The sequence below is a fragment of the Chiloscyllium plagiosum genome, chromosome 3 (assembly GCF_004010195.1).
Source record: "Chiloscyllium plagiosum isolate BGI_BamShark_2017 chromosome 3, ASM401019v2, whole genome shotgun sequence".
Taxonomy (NCBI): domain Eukaryota; kingdom Metazoa; phylum Chordata; class Chondrichthyes; order Orectolobiformes; family Hemiscylliidae; genus Chiloscyllium; species Chiloscyllium plagiosum.
The window spans coordinates 110616121-110636255 of NC_057712.1; the positions used below are offsets into that span (position 1 = coordinate 110616121).

Below are 20135 nucleotides of genomic sequence, written 5' to 3' on the forward strand. Positions count from 1 at the left end.
GAGCAAGATGTCAGGACATTCTGTTTTATTCCTGAAGCATTGTTCTTTAGTGCTGCACAGTGAAAGATGGACAGCACTGGTTTATCTCCTTAAATCCCCCTATAGAAGAGAAACACACACACACAAGCCTTTAATAGAAAGGTTTCTATCCGGTAGTTCAGGCCGGGAATGGCCAAGCTCATCCATTTAGAATAAATATTTCCACTGATTGGCCAGAATTTAAGCATTTTTTTCTCTGAATTAAGATCTGCTGCTTAACTTTCTGGACTCTTAGACCAACATCTGCTGTGCTCTGCAACCTTAAACCAGCACTTCAACACGATAATGCAGCAGTGTGAATTTGATATAACCCTTTTACTTTAAGAAGACAAACAGACCATATAGTTCTGATCCACAGATAGGCTGATTTATTTTCACAAGCCAAACAGCCCTTTTTTTCAAGGTTCCCTACAGTGTGTAAACAGGCGCTTTGGGCCAACAGGGCCACACCAACCCTCTGAAGAACAGCCCCACCCTGACTAATGCACCTATCAGTACAGGCAATTTACCATGGCCAATTCACGCAACCTGCGCATTTTTGGTGCTGTGGGAGGAAACCGGAGCACCCAGAGGAAACCCACACAGTCACGGGGAGAACGTGCAAACTCCACACAGACAGTTGCCCGAGGTAGGAATTGAACCCGGGTCCCTGGCGTGGTGAGGCAGCAGTGCTAACCACTAAGCCACCGTGCCGCTGTTTTGCAGGGGTATTGGTTGTGCTTTGGACTCTTTGACCAGTTTACGTGTTAAAAACACTTTACCTAACACTCTTGTCACTGAGGTGAACAAAGGGACACAGAATTCAGTTTGCAGTTCAACTCAATTTTATTAATAAAATGTTCCTCATTAAAAACACCATGTGAGCATTTCCCAAATTCCCATAATATATACTGATTATCTAGCTCTATCCGTCTGAGATAGGATCTTACCTGCAATGATCCACGTGTTTGAGCTGGATTGTTGGAATCTCCTTCCTCTCTGACACAAGGCTGGCTCCCTTCCAGGAAGGTGGGTCTCCCAGGTGATGTGGAGCTTTTCCTGGCTCCTCTTGGGTTGCCACACAGCCTTCTGCCCTGAGTCTTGCTGTGAGTTTTTGCTGAGGGGGTATGTTTTTATCCCCTTCACTTTGAATCTTCCAGAATGTTCTATGGCCAAGTGGAGGTGTAAAGTGCACGACCACAGGCACTAGCTGGAATTTCTTCAATGCACACCCCTTTGGTTGTAACTGGTTCCCCTTGAACCTTTCCGGTCTCTTTGACCTTGGTTTCCATTATTCTTTGTCGCCAATAGCTGCTGGCTGCTGTTTCATTTAGTTTGGCCAATTTTCTGTTAAGCTCAATTTCTCCAATTGTGAATCAAATTCGAATGTCCAATTTTGGGCTCATGGTCGCTTGACCAGATGGTGCAACGAGAGAGGGTGTGACATTGACTCGAACTGGATATGACAATGTAAAATTTAATTGTGAGGTGTGCGGCCAAATAAATACTTTAATGCTGTTTCATGTTGATTAGCTGGGAAATGTGCTCACAGTGCATTAGCTGCTGGCTCACCACAGCACTGGATTCATTCTTTAAATGGAACCTTGTTTACTGTGATGAATTAAAGATGTCAGCGCTAAATACTCACCTTCTCTTCATATGCCAAGCTTTATTTGTTTAAAATAAACAATGGTTGCTAACATCCTTACTTTGGTTAATAATTCAGAAAATCATTTTAATTTTCAGATCCTTGTGAAATGATGGGAAAGAGAAATATCCATCACAAGTAACTTCCAACAGCAAATATCTATTTCCATGTTTTGATCATAATAATTGTCTGCAATTAATTCTATTTCACTCTTGCACCCCCCCCCCCACACACACACACAAACAAAAGGTGTGGCCTTTGCACTGTAGATGTTACACAATCAATCAACACCTGGAATTCTGGGGAAATAAAAGGATGGGGACAGAGGCTGGGGACAAGTGATTAAACCACAATGTTCTGAAATCTCACAGAATTAAAGGCCAGTTGATCTTTTTCTGCCCACATAGAGTCATCCAGCACAGAAACAGACCGTTCGGTCCAACTAGCCCATGCCAACCACGTTCCCAAACTAAGCTAGTCCCCCTGCCTACACTTAGTCCATATCCCTACAAACCCTACTCATTCATAAACTTATCCAAATGACTTTTAAATGTTGTAACTGTTCCTGCATCCACCACTTTCTCTTGTAGTTCATTCCACATACGAAACACTGTGTAAACAGGTTGCCCCTCATATCCTCTTTAAATCTTTCTCCTCTCACTTGAAAAATATGGCCCCTAGTTTTGAACTTCCCCCACCCAAGGAAAAAAGATCCTGTCATCCATCTTATCAATTTTTGTGTTCACATATTGCTTCATAAATAATTTGGAATGTAATTATGTACTGCAGTATTATCATAAAATAGCAGGAGAGAACTTGCATTTCTATAGCACCCTTCTTGATCTTAGGCTGCCCCAAATTGCCTGGCAGGTAATGCAACACAGATACTGTGCAGTCTTTGTTGTAATGTAGGAAGCGTGGCAGTTAACTTTTATATAGCAATCTCCCACAAACAGAAACGAGGTAATGACCTCACAAAGAATTTCATTTGATTAATGTTGGCCAAGGGATAAATATTAACCAGGATACCAGGAGAAACTCACCTGTATTCCTTTGAATGGCGCTGTGGTATTCTTTCGGAACACTTAAACGATTTTTGGTTTATTAGTTTATGCACAACGCAACACAGCACCTCCAACTGTCCAGCACTCTTGTATTTTGTAAGAAAATCGTCCATATGCTTTTTAGCCACAAAGTCATTTCAAAATAAATGGTTCAATGTGTTTGGCAAAAAAATAGTCGACAACATTTCATATAGATGCATTGGAAGATCCACATGCTAACATTGCTTGGCATAATTTCACCTGATCGAATCTAACTGGGATCATTCATGACTCAAAAAACAGCATTATATTTAATATTATATGCAGGAGTTATGTGGTTATTAACTTTTCTTATGCTGTAGATTTACGAAGCCATGTACAGACTATGAAATGATGCTGTTTTAATGCTGTAAAGAGGAGTTTATGAATGATTATTGCGGGATATAATTTGAAATTCTACTTTGCGCCATTCTCATGGGTCATTGAGTTAAAGCCAAACAGTTCTGTTCTTCCCTGAATTTCAGAATAACTGGGTTCTAGAATTTGTGTAGGAACCCATTACTTACATCAAAACTGCTTTTAAAAACCTGCACAGTTTAACCCTCTCCAATCCAGAATGGTGTGACAGTCATTTCCCAATTTCATAATTTTATGGACTATAGAATCATGTTCGTGTATTCAATCACAAGTGTTCCAACAATGAAATTGCATAAGTATAAATATTTACCGGAAGTATACAACAGTAATAAAACATTAATAACAATGCAAAAGGCAGTAATAAGCAAAGTTTTACTGATGAAAATATTGTCACTCGCAAAGTATTCTACTAATATTCTGCAGTAAGATGCTTGTGTGTGCGCAACAAAAAATCTGGACAACTGATGTTTCCAAATAATAGCCTTCTGGATTGGAGAGGTTACAATCTATGTATTCTGATTCAGGAGATGATGCAGGGTGCTGCGGCAGGAATGGAATGAGTTGCATTGGACTAGTCGCCCCACAGTGATGATACTTTTCCTCATGATGTTTTGCATGCTTCTTTTTTGTGTTTCAGATGATGAAATGATAAATGTGCAAATAGTTTGTGCTTGGTGCCAGAAGCTGGGAATTAAGCGTTATTCCCTCAGCATGGGGAGCGAGGTGAAATGTTTCTGCAGTGAAAAGTGTTTTGCAGCTTGCAGACGGGCTTATTTCAAGCGTAACAAGGTAAGAAGTAAACCTGAGAAGAGAGCTTCTCCCAACAATTGATATTCACTTCACGTTGTTCTTGGGCAATTCCGAGCCCATCGGTACAAGTTGTTTACATGGGGAGGGGAGTGCAAAGAGGGATTCATTGCCATCAGAATCAACCCTTTGAGGACTGCAACAGTAATTCTGCACTAGATTTTGTGTTTTGATTTTCATGTTTTGTGTGATTTCTTCTGCTCTCCTGTTCCACTGGTGGTGCTTGCTGTTTAACAAGCACTCTGCTCTGGTCTTGAAGGTTTAAAGGAGCTGGTCTGGAAAGGCAAAGGTGGACAGCATCAACTTTACCCATCCTGCTTCCCCTCCCACCCACCCCAATACCCCTTCTTAGGGGTACCTGGGAAAGCTTAGTTCAAGATGGGGAGAAAAATATCCATCAGGCAGTTTAGAAAGCAAATCCTGTGCTTGCATTGCCATTCCCTTTCACTCGAAGTAAAGCTGCTGAGTACTTCGACTTGCAAACTGTCTGCTGTTTCACTGTAGATGAATTGGTGCTATGAATTAAAGACTGTTTTATGTTTCCATACATTGCTGAAGTTCTGCTGAATTTAGGATTGGAATTTGACAGGCAATCATGTTGTGATTATTTGTGTTACATGCACCTTTTTTTGGGAAATTGTAAAGGATACTCATTGCTCAAAGGAGTTAAATGTTGATTCATGAATTCACAGTAGTAGTCTGATGAGCACCATTGCATCAATCTTGTGTTCATCAGTATCTGTCTAAACGTTCCTGCTGAAAGAGCTAGTTTCAAGAAATGAAACTGTCCTTCATGTTTGTATAAAAGGTCTGTGTGGAAATATTGGTGTCACCTACATGTGAAACATAATTAAGCAAAGAGAGGGGAGAAAGTGCTGTTTATTTCAAAAGATTGATGTACAGTGGAGGGGTTGCTTTAAGTGGGTTATTAATTTTAATATTTAATCCAGCTCATGAGGATTTCCAGAAGTCAATAACTGTGAATCACTCAACTAAATGTGTGACATTAGTGCAATCTCACAAAAACAACAGACACAGTGATAAATACGAATGTATTCAAAATGCTCGCAAGTTAATTCTGATTTCACCACTCTGTCTCAATTGTTGGCTTAAAACAGGTTCACATTGACTTTTCCTTGACCATCAATGAGCACCTATTTGGTTCAGTAACTAAATAGGCAGGCCCAAAATTCCAACATTGCAGAAACAAAACTAAATGTGATTATGATTTTTGCCTTTAAACATCAGATTGCTATGACAGTGAACTGCATCCTGTTAAACTTAATGCACCAAGTTTTGATTTAGCTAGACAATGTAGATTCATGAACTCTTGTTGGCTGTGGGTTATGGATGCTTTCAGAGGCTTGTTGTAACAACCAGGAAAGAGGGGGGCTTTTTACTTTTCACTTGGAAAGTTTGCCAGCAACTTGCTGAAAGGTATTTGTCTAGATTTGCAGTAGTACCATAACTCCTTTGCTCTCATATATCTTTCAGTGCCTGTGATGGAAGTGTGCACCATTTGTTCTGTGGCTTGTTCACTGTTCACTGTTCACTGCTGAATTGGAAAATATAGTTCTTTGAAATAATGATGCAGCATTATCATGCAAATGTTTTTTTTCTTCAATGCATGCCCTGTACCTTGCTGATTTCATTGCTTGTAAATTGCTTTAAAGAATGGAAGTTGTCTTGGTAAAAAGTGTGAGATGGTCTGTAACCGTGTCAGTTTTGGGGCACTTTCTTTGCAAACTGATACTTTCGTTGAATGAGGAGTGATAGCAGTGAAGTACAGTGCTTTTTCAGAGTGTTTATAAATACCTGTAGTGGCACAGTTGGCATACACATTTTTCTTGTTAGTATATCACAGTACCAAGTGCAATCAGGCTGAAAATGATTATTTTAAAGAAAACCATGTGAGAGAAGATGCCTTTATTTCTCTGAACTTCAAAAGAATCTTCATTCATGGAAGTCTTTTCAAAATGACTTTGGAAATATATTACTGATTTAGCAGTAAATTAGGATTACCTCCTAACAGCTAACAACTGTTTTCTCAACTCCAGTCAGCTTATGGAATTCTGACTTAGCAGCACTTGGCTTTGTCTTGGATTAAGTGAGCCACCCAATTCCATTTAAACTGAATTTTTATGATTTCAGTTGTCTTAGTTTTTTTTTAATATTGGTTGCTTGAAAAATATATTTGCTGTCACAGTCATGAGACGAGTCATTGCTTCCCAGCATTGCAAATCTTTTGTCAGATTCTTATGTTTTGAATGTTCGCATTCTAAAAGAGGAAACTGTGTCTGAGAGCAGACCAGACTGTGTGGGCAACACAGCAGGAACTGTTGACTTACACACACCTAGTTTTTTAAAATAACATGTTCAGTGGAGTTTCTGCTTTTGCCACACTGCGCTGTAAACACTATTGTTAATTCAACAGGTTGTGTGCTTTTCAGGGGCTGATTGAGTTGCAGGGCAACGAGGAAAGGGCAGGCGTGATGGAACTAATTAGATAAAAATAAAGAACTGCAGATGCTGGAAATCTGAAACACAAAAATAGCTGGTGAAACTCAGCTGGTCTGGTAAATCTATAGTGAGAGAAGCAGAGTTAATATTTCGAGTACAGTGACCCTTCTGTTCTGAGCAAGGGACATATTAGATAGCTCTTTCTTACAGTTGACAAAGGCACAAAAGATTGAATGGCTTCCTTTTCTGATATTTCATTCCATTGTACTGACAGCTGAGGGAGACTAGATACAAAATGTAATTTTTTGTGCCCTCAGATTTTCTTTCTTTTAGTAAAGTTGATATCAAGGATCACTTGGAATCTAACGTAGGAAGTAGCTTCCTAGGACATAAATCTGTATCTTTTTCACTGTTTGGAACTTCAATGATATGTAGCCTGCAAACTTAGGAGGTGAGGTACATTAAATTTAACCATTGATCAGCATACCTAAACCATGGGAACATTCAGTACATTGAAAATTACAGCAACAATATCACTGGACACATTAGATGACATGGAAGGGAATGGAATTTGCTTGAGAAGCAAAAATTTCTAAACGAAGTGGGGAAATAACAGGAAAACAGGATGGTACTGGATACACAGGTCAAATGTGACTCTTTGCTGGATCACAAACTTTCGTTCGTGTTTGCTTGAACCTGCTCATCTCTCCAACCCTCTGTGCAGCTCCAAGTAAAAAAGCTTCATTATGAATGATACAGCTTCATATTTAATATAACCTGAAACAACACAATGTGTAGTTTCACTTCTCTTTCATGTCTTCTAATAGTTCCAGTGGGACCATTCAGATCAGGGATCACATCCTATTGATGTCAATGGGAAGTAATAATGGAAGAGGATAAGTAAAAAAGGAAGGGTTGGTGAATGTCTTGTTTACCTCATGATTTGTAACTCTCAATCTTGCTTAGCTGGAGAATACTCAACACATTATTTATCCAAGTCTGTGTAAGCATTAATATTGAGTGTAGTTGTGCCACTTAAAAAAGAACACACACACACCCAGGATCGGATTACTAAGAATATTGAAGCTGTTGAATTTGTGTTGACGGATGTGACTTTTGTGGTCAATCAGTTTAATGCTGACATTAGCAGCAAAAACAAATGAAACTAAGTGGTCTTTAGCTGATGTGCAGGCTGGTGGATATTTTTGTTACAACAGGATTTTGAAGATTCCCTTCATAGTCAGTGTCTGAAACTGCCTCACTTTCCTGTTCTATAGTACCTATATGTACTGTCGGTAGGTATGGGCTGAGCACAGCTGTTAGCATCCTAGGCTTGTATGTGCATCCTCTGAGCTTCATTTAACACAGCTGCCCATTAGTGTTAAGGAAGCAGTTACTAGCAGAGACCAATTAGTCACATGATTTTAATTAATTAAAATGACTCTAGCATCTGCTATCTTGTTTTATTTTTGACAAGTTTATAAGAAAATACCTGCTGCCGTTTAATTCTTATGGAAATGCTAAACACATTCTGGTTTGAGAGCTAAGGAGACCATCGCTGGTGTGCACCCATGCAGACAGGAAACTTGGTTTCTCTTTGTCTCTCGCTGTTTCAGCCACAGCTACAGCCAGTCATTGATTTGTTCTTGAGAATAGTACTTTTCCAGCAAGACACCTTTCAGGTTTTTTCTCTTCAAGAGCCTGGTGAGCATTCTGTAACCACAGTTGTGAGCTCTCTTCAGCTTCTGCCTAAGCAGAGTACGGTATGGATGGCCCAACTTTGGAGAATTATAACCAATATCCCACTTACATCCAGATAGAGGTTCACAGACTGCACTTATCAAACTCACTGTGGAAAAGCAGCTGTATTATAACTATAACCAGTTTTGTCAGCTAAAATACAATATTAATAAGTTATTTAGAAATGGTAGAAAAGGAAATCCAATCAACGAATCTGCATTTCTTGAAATCAGGCCGTTATTAAGTATCCACACCAAGATTTCTTCAGCTGATTGCATTGTTTCTTGAAGTTCAATAGAAAAGGTTTCACAAATGTTTAGTATGGTGCATTAATGGAAGCATCAGGGTGTAAAACAAGCTGGGTTTACACATGCACACAAGTATGTGGATCAAACAGATACTTCTGCTCTCAGTGGGAGAGGAACAAAACACAGCAAATAGAAGGAGGGAAGATTGAACACCACTTGACCTAACACCATGTTGAGCTTCCAGTTTATTTTCTAACTATTCCCATTTAACCTCTGTGCACTTGGGGGTAGCAGAAGCAGAAGCCTGCACCAAGGAATTGTTCCCCATTTCATCACCAAACTCCTCATCTTCGTTGGCTGGGGGAGTTTGGATTTCAGGAGGGGAAATGTATTGTGAAATTGTCATTCCTTAACTTTGCCCAATTGATTTCTTAGGATTCCCTTGATTTTCAAGTCTGTTTTTTTTCTCTCTGTGTTATTTAAAAATCTGACTGCGAGATGAAAGAAATCACCCTGTCAAAAATCAGCCTGCAACGTTAGAACTTTAAACTTTAAGTCCCTTTGCAAAGATTATATTGTCTCATTTATTTTATAATTGTTTAATGTTTAATTTCTTTTTCATGTCTTTGAATGGTCCCACTGGAGATATTAGAATCAGTGGAGCAAAATGGATCAGGGATCACATCCTTTTGATATCAGTGGGAAGTAAGGGAGACAATGTAAGCGGTAGTTTTCAGTTCCATCTGATATACTGTTGTTTAATACAATTCTTATTGTCTTCTGATTTTGGAGTCAGAGGACTACCTAGATTACAGTCAGTCGATGTAATGATATACATGATCCAAATTACTAATACTTTCCTCAAAGGTGGATCTTTTTTGCAAAATTCCATAGCTCATTTTTTTTTGGAAAGAATAAAACTTTTGATTTTGATTTAAAGCAGGATGTTTGCAAGTAAATTGATACAGTGTTTGAAACCAAGGTCAGTTGGATTTCATTGACAATGAGATCCTTGATTTGGAGCCCTGGCTGACAGATGTAAACAGGAAATTCAGAGCATCTCCTCGTTCTAGGGACTCAATCTGAGCTGGTCAGAGACAACGTACCATACACACATAAATAAAGAATGACACAGGCAGCATGTACCAGACCATAGTCCGTCTCTTGCACCCAGAGTGTCTAAGGAGGATTTCCTCCTCCTCTTCAGGTGGTAACAGTATCAAAGCTGCATCCATCTTGGATTTTGAGGTTTCTACAACACTTGACGGAGGGGGATAACCTGAAGTTTCTGACAGCCTTTCTGAATGTTCTGAGGGGCCTGGTATGCTTTGCTTCATGCCTCCTCTACATGAGAGAGACAGTTTACTTCAGTGGACTAAATCTGGTGTCAAGCATGGAAATGGCCCAGCATGGGTACAATGCGAGATCAACACGAGGTCAGGACATGCAAAGTTCAGGTAGGTGAGGTGGTTCTGAACAAACATGTGGATTACCTGAAAGCAATTACCTAGCAAATGGGACAGGAGCAAAACATTCCTGGCCCTCACAATAGCAGGAAAGGCCTGTCAGAAACCAGGGACTCTTTCCCCCTCTGTTTAGCAACGAAGAAACCTGAGAGTTCGAGATGGCTGCAGCCTCGATACTGTTACCTCATGAAGAAGAGGAGGAAACTCTCCTGGAATGCTCTAGGCACAGGAGACGGGTTACGGTCCAGTACACGCTGCCCGTGTCTCTGCCAGAGTCAGAGGAACCTGGCCTGAGGTGAAAACATCCCAGGAGAAGCTACAACAGAGAGAACGGGCGTATATCCCTGGATGTTTGGGGAGGGATCGGGGGTGGGGGTGTAGTGATTTGGAACGACTATGAGATCCCTGATTGGGGTTTTTCACCTGGGCCAATCAGGGTGCTCTGTCTGACAGATATAACGAGGAGATTCAGAAGGTCTTCTCAGTCTAGGGACTGGTCCTGAGTTGCTGGTCAGAGCTCATGTACTTTCCACATGTAAGTAAAGGGTAACTTGGGCACGGGACACCAGCAGTTATTTCTGTTAATGTTCTTAAAAACAAGGTAATAGCATTCAGATTACTTGTTGCTCTTAACCAATTAACGTGCCCAGGGGAATAATAATTTTCCAAGTTTCCTGAGTTTATTAAGATCTAAACTCTCACTCTGAGATTAGAATTAGATTCCCTACAGTTTGGAAATAGGCCCTTTGGCCCAACAAATCCATACCGACCCTCTGAAGAGTAACTCACCCAGACCTATTCCCCATATTTACCCCCGACTATGGGCAGTTTAGCATGACCAATTCACCTAACCTACACATCTTTGGATTTCATGTTGAAATATGCCACACTGTTCTTATAATAAGATTATTCACGTATCAGGACTGCTATTAGGGTTATTACAAAACTTAATACAAAATTAGATAGACGCTTTACAGGTAATATTTAAGGGAAAAAATTTTAATTTTGCTTTCACAAATGAAAATGAATGAGGAAGAGTTACCTTGACTTATCTTCAATTTCAATTGTTTCTTAAATAATTTTTCACTTTTCCCTCTACTGCTTTCCTTGAAAATTCCATTGAATGTACTGATTGCTCTGTGTAAAATCAAACTTCCTAACATCAGTCCAAAGGTGGGCTTTAATAACTTTGAATCTGTGTCCCCTGCTCTATTTTCACAATTCAAGCATTCTCTATGGCAATGCCTCCACCAATCAGGGTCCACATGCCAATCAGCCTCTACTCTCTTCTCATGCAGAATAAATTGTAGTTTCCTTCTAAAATTTGGTGTTCTTGCAGTTCTGTTTTGATAATTGTAAGATAAAATGCTTCGAGAGTATGTTTCTTTTTCACCAATATTCACTTTTGTAATTTAGTTTAATGATCTACCTTTTCTATGTATATGCTATTTTATATCATTTAATACCTTTCCCTCTTCTGACAACTCAGTTTTTAATACCTAGGATCAGCCTTGTGAGCCTTTTCTGAGCCACCTCTGATGTTTGGATGCAGTCACTTTGTGGAGAAAGTGAGGTCTGCAGATGCTGGAGAACAGAGCTGAAAATGTGTTGCTGGAAAAGCGCAGCAGGTCAGGCAGCATCCAGGGAACAGGAGAATCGACGTTTCGGGCATAAGCCCTCCTGAAGAAGGGCTTATGCCCGAAACGTCGATTCTCCTGTTCCCTGGATGCTGCCTGACTTGCTGCGCTTTTCCAGCAACACATTTTCAGCTGTAGTCACTTTGTGTCATTTACCTCTATATTTGACATAGTGCTCAGGGTGTAGGTTGACTGAAGGACTGTACAGTTTGAGCATGACTTTCTGTCTTCAACTTTCTGTCTTCTTGTTTTGATTAACTTTATCTTGTCAGCATTTTAAATTACTTTATTTTCAAAAACTACATACTTTAATGTCTTATTTGTGTCTTCCCCTGATCTGGAGGTGGGAATAGCATGTGGGGAAAAGATGTTGGATATTAATCAGGTGGAAAATAACCTGGAGAAATTTAAGCAAAAGGAAGTGCAATATTTGAAGGTTCACGTGGCCATGTCAGAACAGGGCAATGAGTAAACTTATCATCAGTCAGAGAACCTGATCCTGACTGAACAAGTGGACTCACAGGATTCTAAGAGTTGATCCTAATGAAAACAGAATGTTAGTCTGACTTGTATTGGTTAGGGCTCAGCAGTTTTAGTTATGAACATCTGTCATTACTGGAAAGGAAAATCAACAATTAAAGGCTGATAATTTGCCATACTGTTGTTATAACTGTTAACAAATTCTCTTGGTTGAAATGTACTTCCACAGATGACTGCATCTTCTCTGCAAATTTTAACCCTTTGAGTACTGAGTATCCTTTGCAGTTTACAAAATCCAATTAGCTTTTGTGTTTTACAGCATCCTGCTCCCCACCAAAACAAATTTCCGTAAATTTTGAATGTAGTGAATTGGAAAAATGTTCGCAACTTGTAGAATGTTTTCTTAATCCGAGTTATTGCAACCTTGAGTACTTTTTTCCTCTTGATTGTTTGCATTGGTGCAGAAATGCTACTGCAGTCCTCAAAGAGTTAAAGAGAAGGTCTCTGTTTCCTCTCCGGCATGTTGCTGTTGACCTTGAAATCCAGCAACAGAGATCTTACATTTTAAGTTTGAACTATCAAGTTGGATCATAACTAAGATTTGGAGCTTTTCAGTGTTGGTTACAGAATGTTTAGATTGACTATTTAATTCAGGTTAGCTCAGCAGTTCAGTTAAATATCACACATGAATCAAAGTTCACCTCATTCATGTTGTTCAGGTCTGCAGGACTGTGGTTCATAACTATCGAAGGTTAACTACTTGAGGAAATCACTAGAGTTTCCTCTGTTTAAAAAAACAGTCATGGAGCTGGAAGAATCCAGCAAGGCAAGCAGCATCAGCAGATGGTGAAGTCGACCTTTTGGGTGTAACCCTTAACCCTTCTTCAGGACTGGGGGTGGATGTGGGGGGAACTGCAGATAAAGGGGGTGGCGGGGGCAGGGTGGTGAGCTGGGGATAGGTGAACACAGGTAGAGGGTACGACCTGGTTGGTCAGTGGGAGGAATGAATCCAGTAGATGGCAGGGAGGTGTGGAATGGAGGTGGAGGAGGAGGAGGAGGGGCGGGGAAGGGAAGGGAAGGGAAGGGAAGGGAGGTTATTTGAAATTGGATAACTCGGTGTTGAGTTCTGTGGGATGTAGGGTGTCCAGGCAGAAGATGAGGGTATGGTTCCTCCAATTTGTGGTTTGGTTTGTTGTGGCAATGGAGGAGGCCAAGGATGGTCATGTCAGAGAGGGAGTGGGAATGGAAATTAAAATGGGCAGTGACTGGGAGGTCAGGGTGGCCCCAACAAGCCTGGCTGCGATGCTCGGTGAACTGTTCCCTAAGTTTACGTTAGTCTCCCCAATGTAAAAAAGACCACATCAGGAGCTCCTGATGCAGGAAACTAGGTTGGAGGAGAGGCAGGTGAACCTCTGTCTCACCTGGAAGGAACCTGTTTGGGGCCCTGGGTGGAGGTGAAGGGGGGGTCGTGTACCGACAGGTTTTGCATCTTTTCCAGTTGCAGGGGAAGGTGCCTGGGGGTTCGGGGGAGTTGGTGGTGGATGGCAGGAACCAAGGACTGTCGAAGGGAATGATCCTTGCAAAAGGCAGAGAGGGGTGGGGAGGAGAAGATGTTCTTGGTGATGGGGTCTATTTGGAGTTTGCTGCATCAGGTGCTCCCGATGTGGCCTTCTCTACATCAGGGAGCCCAAACGTAAAATTAGGGAATGGCTCACCGAGCATCGCAGCCAGGCTTACAGGAACTGACCAGACCTCCCAGTCACTGCCCATTTTAATTCCTGTTCCCACTCCCTTGCCACCATGACCATTCTTGGCCTCCTCCATTGTCACAACAAACCAAACCGCAAATTGGAGGAACAACACTTCATCTTCTGCCTGAGCAGCCCACAACCTGGAGGACTCAACATTGAGTTCTCCAATTTCAAATAACCTCCCATCCCAGCCCCTCCCCCTCCCTTTCTCTGCTCCCTGCCACCAACCGGGTTCATTCTTCCCATTGACCAACCAGGTTGTACCCTCTCCTGTCTTCACTTATCCCCACCTCAACACCTTGCCCCCATCATCCCCTTTATTTGCAGCTCCCCCCACACCCACCCTCAGTCCTGAAGAAGAGTTACACCCAAAATGTCGACTTCTCCATCTCCTGATGCTGCCTGGCTTGCTGTGTTCTTCCAGCTTCTTACTTGCCTACTTTGGATTCCAGCATCTTTTCAGGTTTTTGTCTCTTAAAAAAAAAATGCTTGTTTGTCATTTTCCATCCCTTTTGCTGAAATAGTATGGAATCCCATTCAGAACAAATGCTCAGTTCTGTTCCATATAAATATTGAGTTTAAAATGAAGACAAAATTTTTAAAAAGAGCAATGTTGATGGCTTCTTTATTTTACTGATTTCATATAAAAAAAAGAGACAGGAGTAGGCCACTCAGCCCTTCAAAGCTGCTCTGCTATTCAATATGATCACGGCTGATCAGATTTTAACCTCAACTCTAAATGCCTGCAAAGCCCCGATAATCCTTAATTCCCCCAAGTAATCAAGAATCTATCTTCCTCTACTTTAAAAACATTTAAAGATTCTACAACCACTGCCTTTTAAGGAAGATCAAATACTCCAACCATCAGAGAGAAAAAAAAATCCTCACCTCTAGGGGCACTGTCACAAATGGGTCACTCCTTGCTTTTAAACTTTAGCCTCTAGTTCTAGATTCTCACACAAGAGAAAACATCATTTCAACATCCACCTGGTCAAGCCCCTCAATTTCTTGTATTTTTCAATTAAGTTACTCTTCTAAACTCCAGTGGGTATCGGCATAGCCTGTTTATTAGCCTTTCCTCATTCCAACTGTTAGTCAAATACACCATCTCCAATCTGCTTCCAACATGTTAACATCCTTCTGTCAGTATGGCCACCAATACTGTACACACTTCTCCAGATGTGGTCTCACCAATATAACCCTGTATGACTGAAGCATAACCTCCCTACAGTTGCATTCAATCCCCCCCTTATAACAAACATAAGAAACTATTGGCTTTCTGATTACTGGCTGTATCTGCATACCAACCTTCTGCATTTCATGCATGTGGACACCCAGATCTCTTTGCATTCTAGAGCTTTGCAATGGTTGCTGACATCTGCGGGCACTGTGATTATGAGGTCAGTAATTAATCCCACCTCATTGGTTAAGACCAGTTCTAGTCTAACCTATGCTCTGGTGGCTACCATAACATGCTGGTTGATGAAATTGTCTTGAACTTTCAATGACTTCCTCATCTAAACCATTTTTCCCCATCTGGTTTTCTACTATGCATGTGGCTTAAAATATCCCATGATAATCGTTGGATCCTTTTGACAAAGTCCTATTATTTCCTCTTCGATACTTTGTCCTACCATATAGTTACTGTTAGAGGGACTGTAGATAATTCTCCCAGATGACCTCTTTCCAGTTTCGTTCTCCATCTCTACACAGCCTGTTTCTATATCCTTGTTTCCCGAATTTCAATCATCCCTCTCTTTTGCCAAAATTATCTATAATTAACAGAGCCACTAATCCACTCTTTTATAGATTCCTGTCTTTCCTAAATGTCACATACTCTTAAATATTCAGGTCCCAAACCAAGTCATCCTGCAGCCATATGTCAGTGATGACCACTACATTGTATTTATTTACCTCAATTTGCACTACTATCTGTTTTGATTCAAATGCCTTAAGTTTTGACCTTTATTTTTGTAATCTCTCTTCATATCTGCTGATCTACTCATGGATATGTATACTTTGTCACTGCCAGTTATGATCTGTTTATTATTTTCCATATTAATTCCTTCCTCTGTTGCATTCCTGTTTGATTCACCACAACTTTCCAAATGTAGACCCTTGCCCTACTCTTAAGTTTAAAACCTCCTGTACTTCCCAAGTTACGTGGTTCACAAGAACACCAGACCAGGTACGGAGACTGTCCTACTGGTACAGATCATGCTTTACCCAGTATTGGTGCCAGTGCCCCATCAACTAGAACCCCTCATCATTCTCCCTCATTTGTCTTTCAGTCATGCATTCATCTCTTTCACCTTGTTTACCCAATGCCAATTTGTATGAGGCTGAGGTAATAATCCAAACGTTATTACCTTTGAGGTGTTGCTTCTTAATTTGATGCCTAGTTCTTCTTGCTGACTATGCAGAACCTGATGAAGGGCTCCTGCCCAAAATGTTGATTTTCCTGCTCCTCAGATGCTGCTGACCTGCTGTGCTTTTCCAGCCCCATTCTAATCTTGTCTCTGATCTCCAGCATCTGCAGTCCTCACTTTCACCTATGCAGAACCTCTTTCCTAATTCTAACTATGTTATTGGTGCATACATAGACCAGGATATTTGGATCCAACCCATCCCATTGCAAGTTCCTCTCCAGCCCAGAGCAGATATTCTGAAACCAGGCAACAGGCAGACCACACAACCATCTGGACTCTCACTCCTTGCTCCAGAGAACAGTCTCAAACTTCCCGACTATGCTGGCCCCTACTACCATTACATTCCCTTTGTCAGCCCCCTGCTTGGCTGGTTTCCTGTACCACAGCTCCATAATCATTTAGCCTATCCATCCCAAAGCAGCTCCGCACCCCCTCCCTCCCCCCCCCCCCCCCCCAACCCTTCACCGCCTGCAAACTTCAGGAACCTCAAACCTATTGACCCAAGTGCAGAGGCTGACACTCCTACACTCCTGTCCTCTGCTCTCTGCAAGTGAGAGATCCAACCTATATATTTACATATATGTTAGTGATCACTGGCCATATCCTAACACAATGTCCTACGAGATATTCAAACAATCCAAGTAACCATCCCCATCCCAGATAGATTGCAGTGTCTGTTATTGTGTCCAGCTCATAAACCCTGAGCCAAAGCTGCTCAAACTTCAAACACTTACCCTGATATATCTACCTGAACATTGGATGATATTATGAAGTGCTAATTGATGATCATTTTAAAATCCAACTACTTAATCCAATACTAAGAGCAGCATTACATCTTAAAGACATTGGTGAACCAGTGATGTCACTTGTTACATTATTTCTCTCACTCTCTCTCCTTTTTTTTGAAGACTATGATCGTAACAATAACTCTGTTGTCTGTCAGTCTGTCTTCTATCAGTGTGTGTGTCTATCTCTTTTAGTGTCTCTTTTTGTTGTCTGTCTCTCTTTCCAAACTGTGAACCCCCCCCCCCCCACCACAAACATTTGTCTTCTACTTTCCATTTTTGCTGTGCTTATGTACCTTTAGTGCATTTGTGTGTTTGATCTACGTTGTTCTTTTTCTTTCTTTCCATTCTGCTTTCTATCTCTGTGTCACTATCTTCTTGGAAATGTACGGGTTACTCTCTTCATGTGCCTGCTTATGTCTCTTTTCCTTTCATCGCTGACATTTTCCCTGCCTGTCAATGTCTTTCCCTCTTTGCATCCTGTCCTTTCTTCCTTGCTCTCACATTTGCACTCAATTCCTGCCCTATCCCGTACAAGTGGGAAGTTCTGAAATTGGAGGATAACCAGGGAAAGTCAGATGTAGACTATCCGTGTTTGCTGGCATCCAGTGTCAACTTGTAACTATGCTCAATTCCAAAATTGAGGGGTTTTCTTTGATGGGGATACGGATGGAGTGGGAGTGAGGGCCGGAGGGGAATGGAACATGGATGGGAGTGGAATTCCCCTTCACAGCAGCCCCTTTGCCCCGTTCACAGGCACATTCACCAATCAATCCCCACACCCAGCTCCCGCTCCCCATTCACTGCAGCACCCATTTGAATACACAAATATAAGCAGTGCATAATGCGCTTTTATGTCAATAGACACAGCTTTTTTTTAGTGTTTTTATTAGCACCTGGGACTAAAGTATGCAAAAGGCACTTTGTGTGTTTCTGTCTCATGTTCTCGGTGTCCCAAATGCTATTTCAATCTCTGAGCCTGACCCTTTTGTATTTGCCAAGGCCAGTATTTATTGTCTGTCCCTAATTGGCCCTTGAAATGAGTAGCTTCCAGACAACCGCATTGCTGTAGGTGTGTCGGCCAGACCAGGTAAGGACAGCAGATTTCTTCCCCTGGATGGCATTAGAAAACCAGGTGAGTTTTCACAACAATAGCCATTAGCTTTAAATTCTGAGCCTTCCCCCCCCCCCATTATTGAATTCACCCCACTGCTGCAGTGGAATTCAGACCCATGTCCCCAGAGCATTGACCAGGAATCTGGATTCCTAATCCAGCAACATTACCGCCATACCACTGCCTCTCCCAGGCACTGGGAACTTCACTGAGCAGAGCGTTGCGCTGTCTTCTTGCTGCCAACATTTTTATCACTTCAGATTTTATTTTTAAAAGTGAACAGTGCAGTGAACATTGATTACTGATGAAGACCTCCACCACTTTTATGACCCTGGATAAAGGTCAGACGCCAGTACTTTGTACTCAGTTATTATTAAAATTAAGATACCTGTGTGCTTGGGATTGGGCTGCTGGCTGTAACTGTGCACATTGCATATATTTGTTATCATTGTCACACTAACCACTTCTTGTCAGCATAACCGTGCAATTTGCATGCAGCCTGAAACCCATTTCCTACGGAATTCAACACGTTTGCAGGTTGTCAGCATGGATCTCTTGGTTTTCAGCATTAGGGTTTTATTGGTTTTTCTGCAGGCCACTGAGCAGCCTTGAAACAGAATGACGCAGAACATTACCTGTAAGACCACAACATACACCTAAATATAACGCTACCAGAATTCCTGTAACTGCAATAGATTAAGCCTATCCCAATCTCCCTATTAGAAGTGAGTGTAAGGTGAAAAGTTGGAGAGATAAAGTATAACAAAATAAAAAGACCTTTTAAAATGGCATACAAAAATCCCATGCTGACCATAAGCCAGAATAGTGCAAATCATGTACTTGTTTTTGTTCTTTTCTTAATAGTTGGTTGTTGATATTTTTAGCATTTCTCTTAACTCCTGAAAAATCAGTATCAGTTAAAATGAGCAGAAGAGACCCAAAACGTTTTTAACCCTTTTGATTCCCCATTTCCCCCATCCCTGCTTTCAAGGCAGCAATTGTGTCTGTTGGGGGTTGGTAAATGGACAGTTTTACAGCAAGGTTTTAAACTAAAAACAAAATACTTTTGAGTAGACGTTGCATGCAAGAGTATTACAAACAGACAAACCACAGTCCTTGCATTTACTTCCATATTTAAGAGTTAGTATTGACTTTTGTAGAGGCTGGTGGTATCCCATTTTGGTGGAATTCCAAAAGCCCTTGGCTGTTGAACTAGATTCACCACTGAGTTAGGAAAACGAACACTTAACATACTACACACAGGTCTCCTAAGATGTTAGTACCTTTATAACTCTGACTGTAGTGTGAGTTGTAGTGAATAGAATCAATTAGCTAAACACGTGTAGATCAAGAGGTGCAACCTTTATTACAGATTGTCTGTGCTATGCAACATGTAATTGCAGCAATAAAAATGCTCCATATTGAATTTGCCAAGAATTTGTTTACAAGTTTTCACAATGAGGAAATGAATTGGTGTAAGTACTTTTCCATGCATGTGAATAGACAGCTTTTTCAGCTTTCACTCATTAAACATAGGACCAAGTTAAACATAGGCTCCAAGTCAGCTGTGATTTGGTGATGTTGGGAATGTTTTTCCTTCATTTTTAATAGTTACAAGTGAATGTTGTATTTGTGAACGTTTGATAAAGTTTCTACATATTTACCTTGTATTTATATCATTTCATGTGATGCGGCCAGAGTATGCCATTTACTGCGGAAGGTTGGCCGTTTGAAAGTAGTCCTGCATCTCATCGTGTTCAACAGGTGATATTCAATGATCACTTTGATAATATAGAAATAGTTTTAAGTCTTTAAAAATGTGACTGAGCATTTATTAACTTAGTCATTAATGTGAAAGAAATTGTTCTTAAATCAAGGCCATATCAGCCTCTGCTTAAAATTAAATATCTGCTTCTTTGTGCAAGTGATTGTCTCCAGTCTGAGGGATAACAAGTGCACTATGTGATTTGTAACTGGATGTAACTTGATGAAAATTTGACGCTTGCTCCCTGGCCTGTATCAACGTAGCTGTATTCAGCTGAGCCGGAGGTAGTTGCAGCCAAGGTTCTGGGCTGCAGTGAGATTAGAGTCA

The 20135-nt window shown here is 41.0% G+C and overlaps 1 protein-coding gene across 9 annotated transcripts in view; it reads left to right on the forward strand.

Moving 5' to 3' along the window:
- The window catches only part of sobpa (sine oculis binding protein homolog (Drosophila) a), a 356343-nt gene that overhangs the window by 204689 nt on the left and 131519 nt on the right, over positions 1–20135 (forward strand). For 7 of the 9 annotated variants that reach the window (XM_043687068.1, XM_043687067.1, XM_043687066.1 and 4 more), the window contains 2 exons: positions 3764–3915; positions 19742–19807. In XM_043687068.1, coding sequence (XP_043543003.1) covers positions 3764–3915; positions 19742–19807 — 218 coding nt within the window. The remainder of the gene's footprint in view (positions 1–3763; positions 3916–19741; positions 19808–20135) is intronic. The other 2 variants (XM_043687069.1, XM_043687072.1) reach the window with 1 other exon arrangement.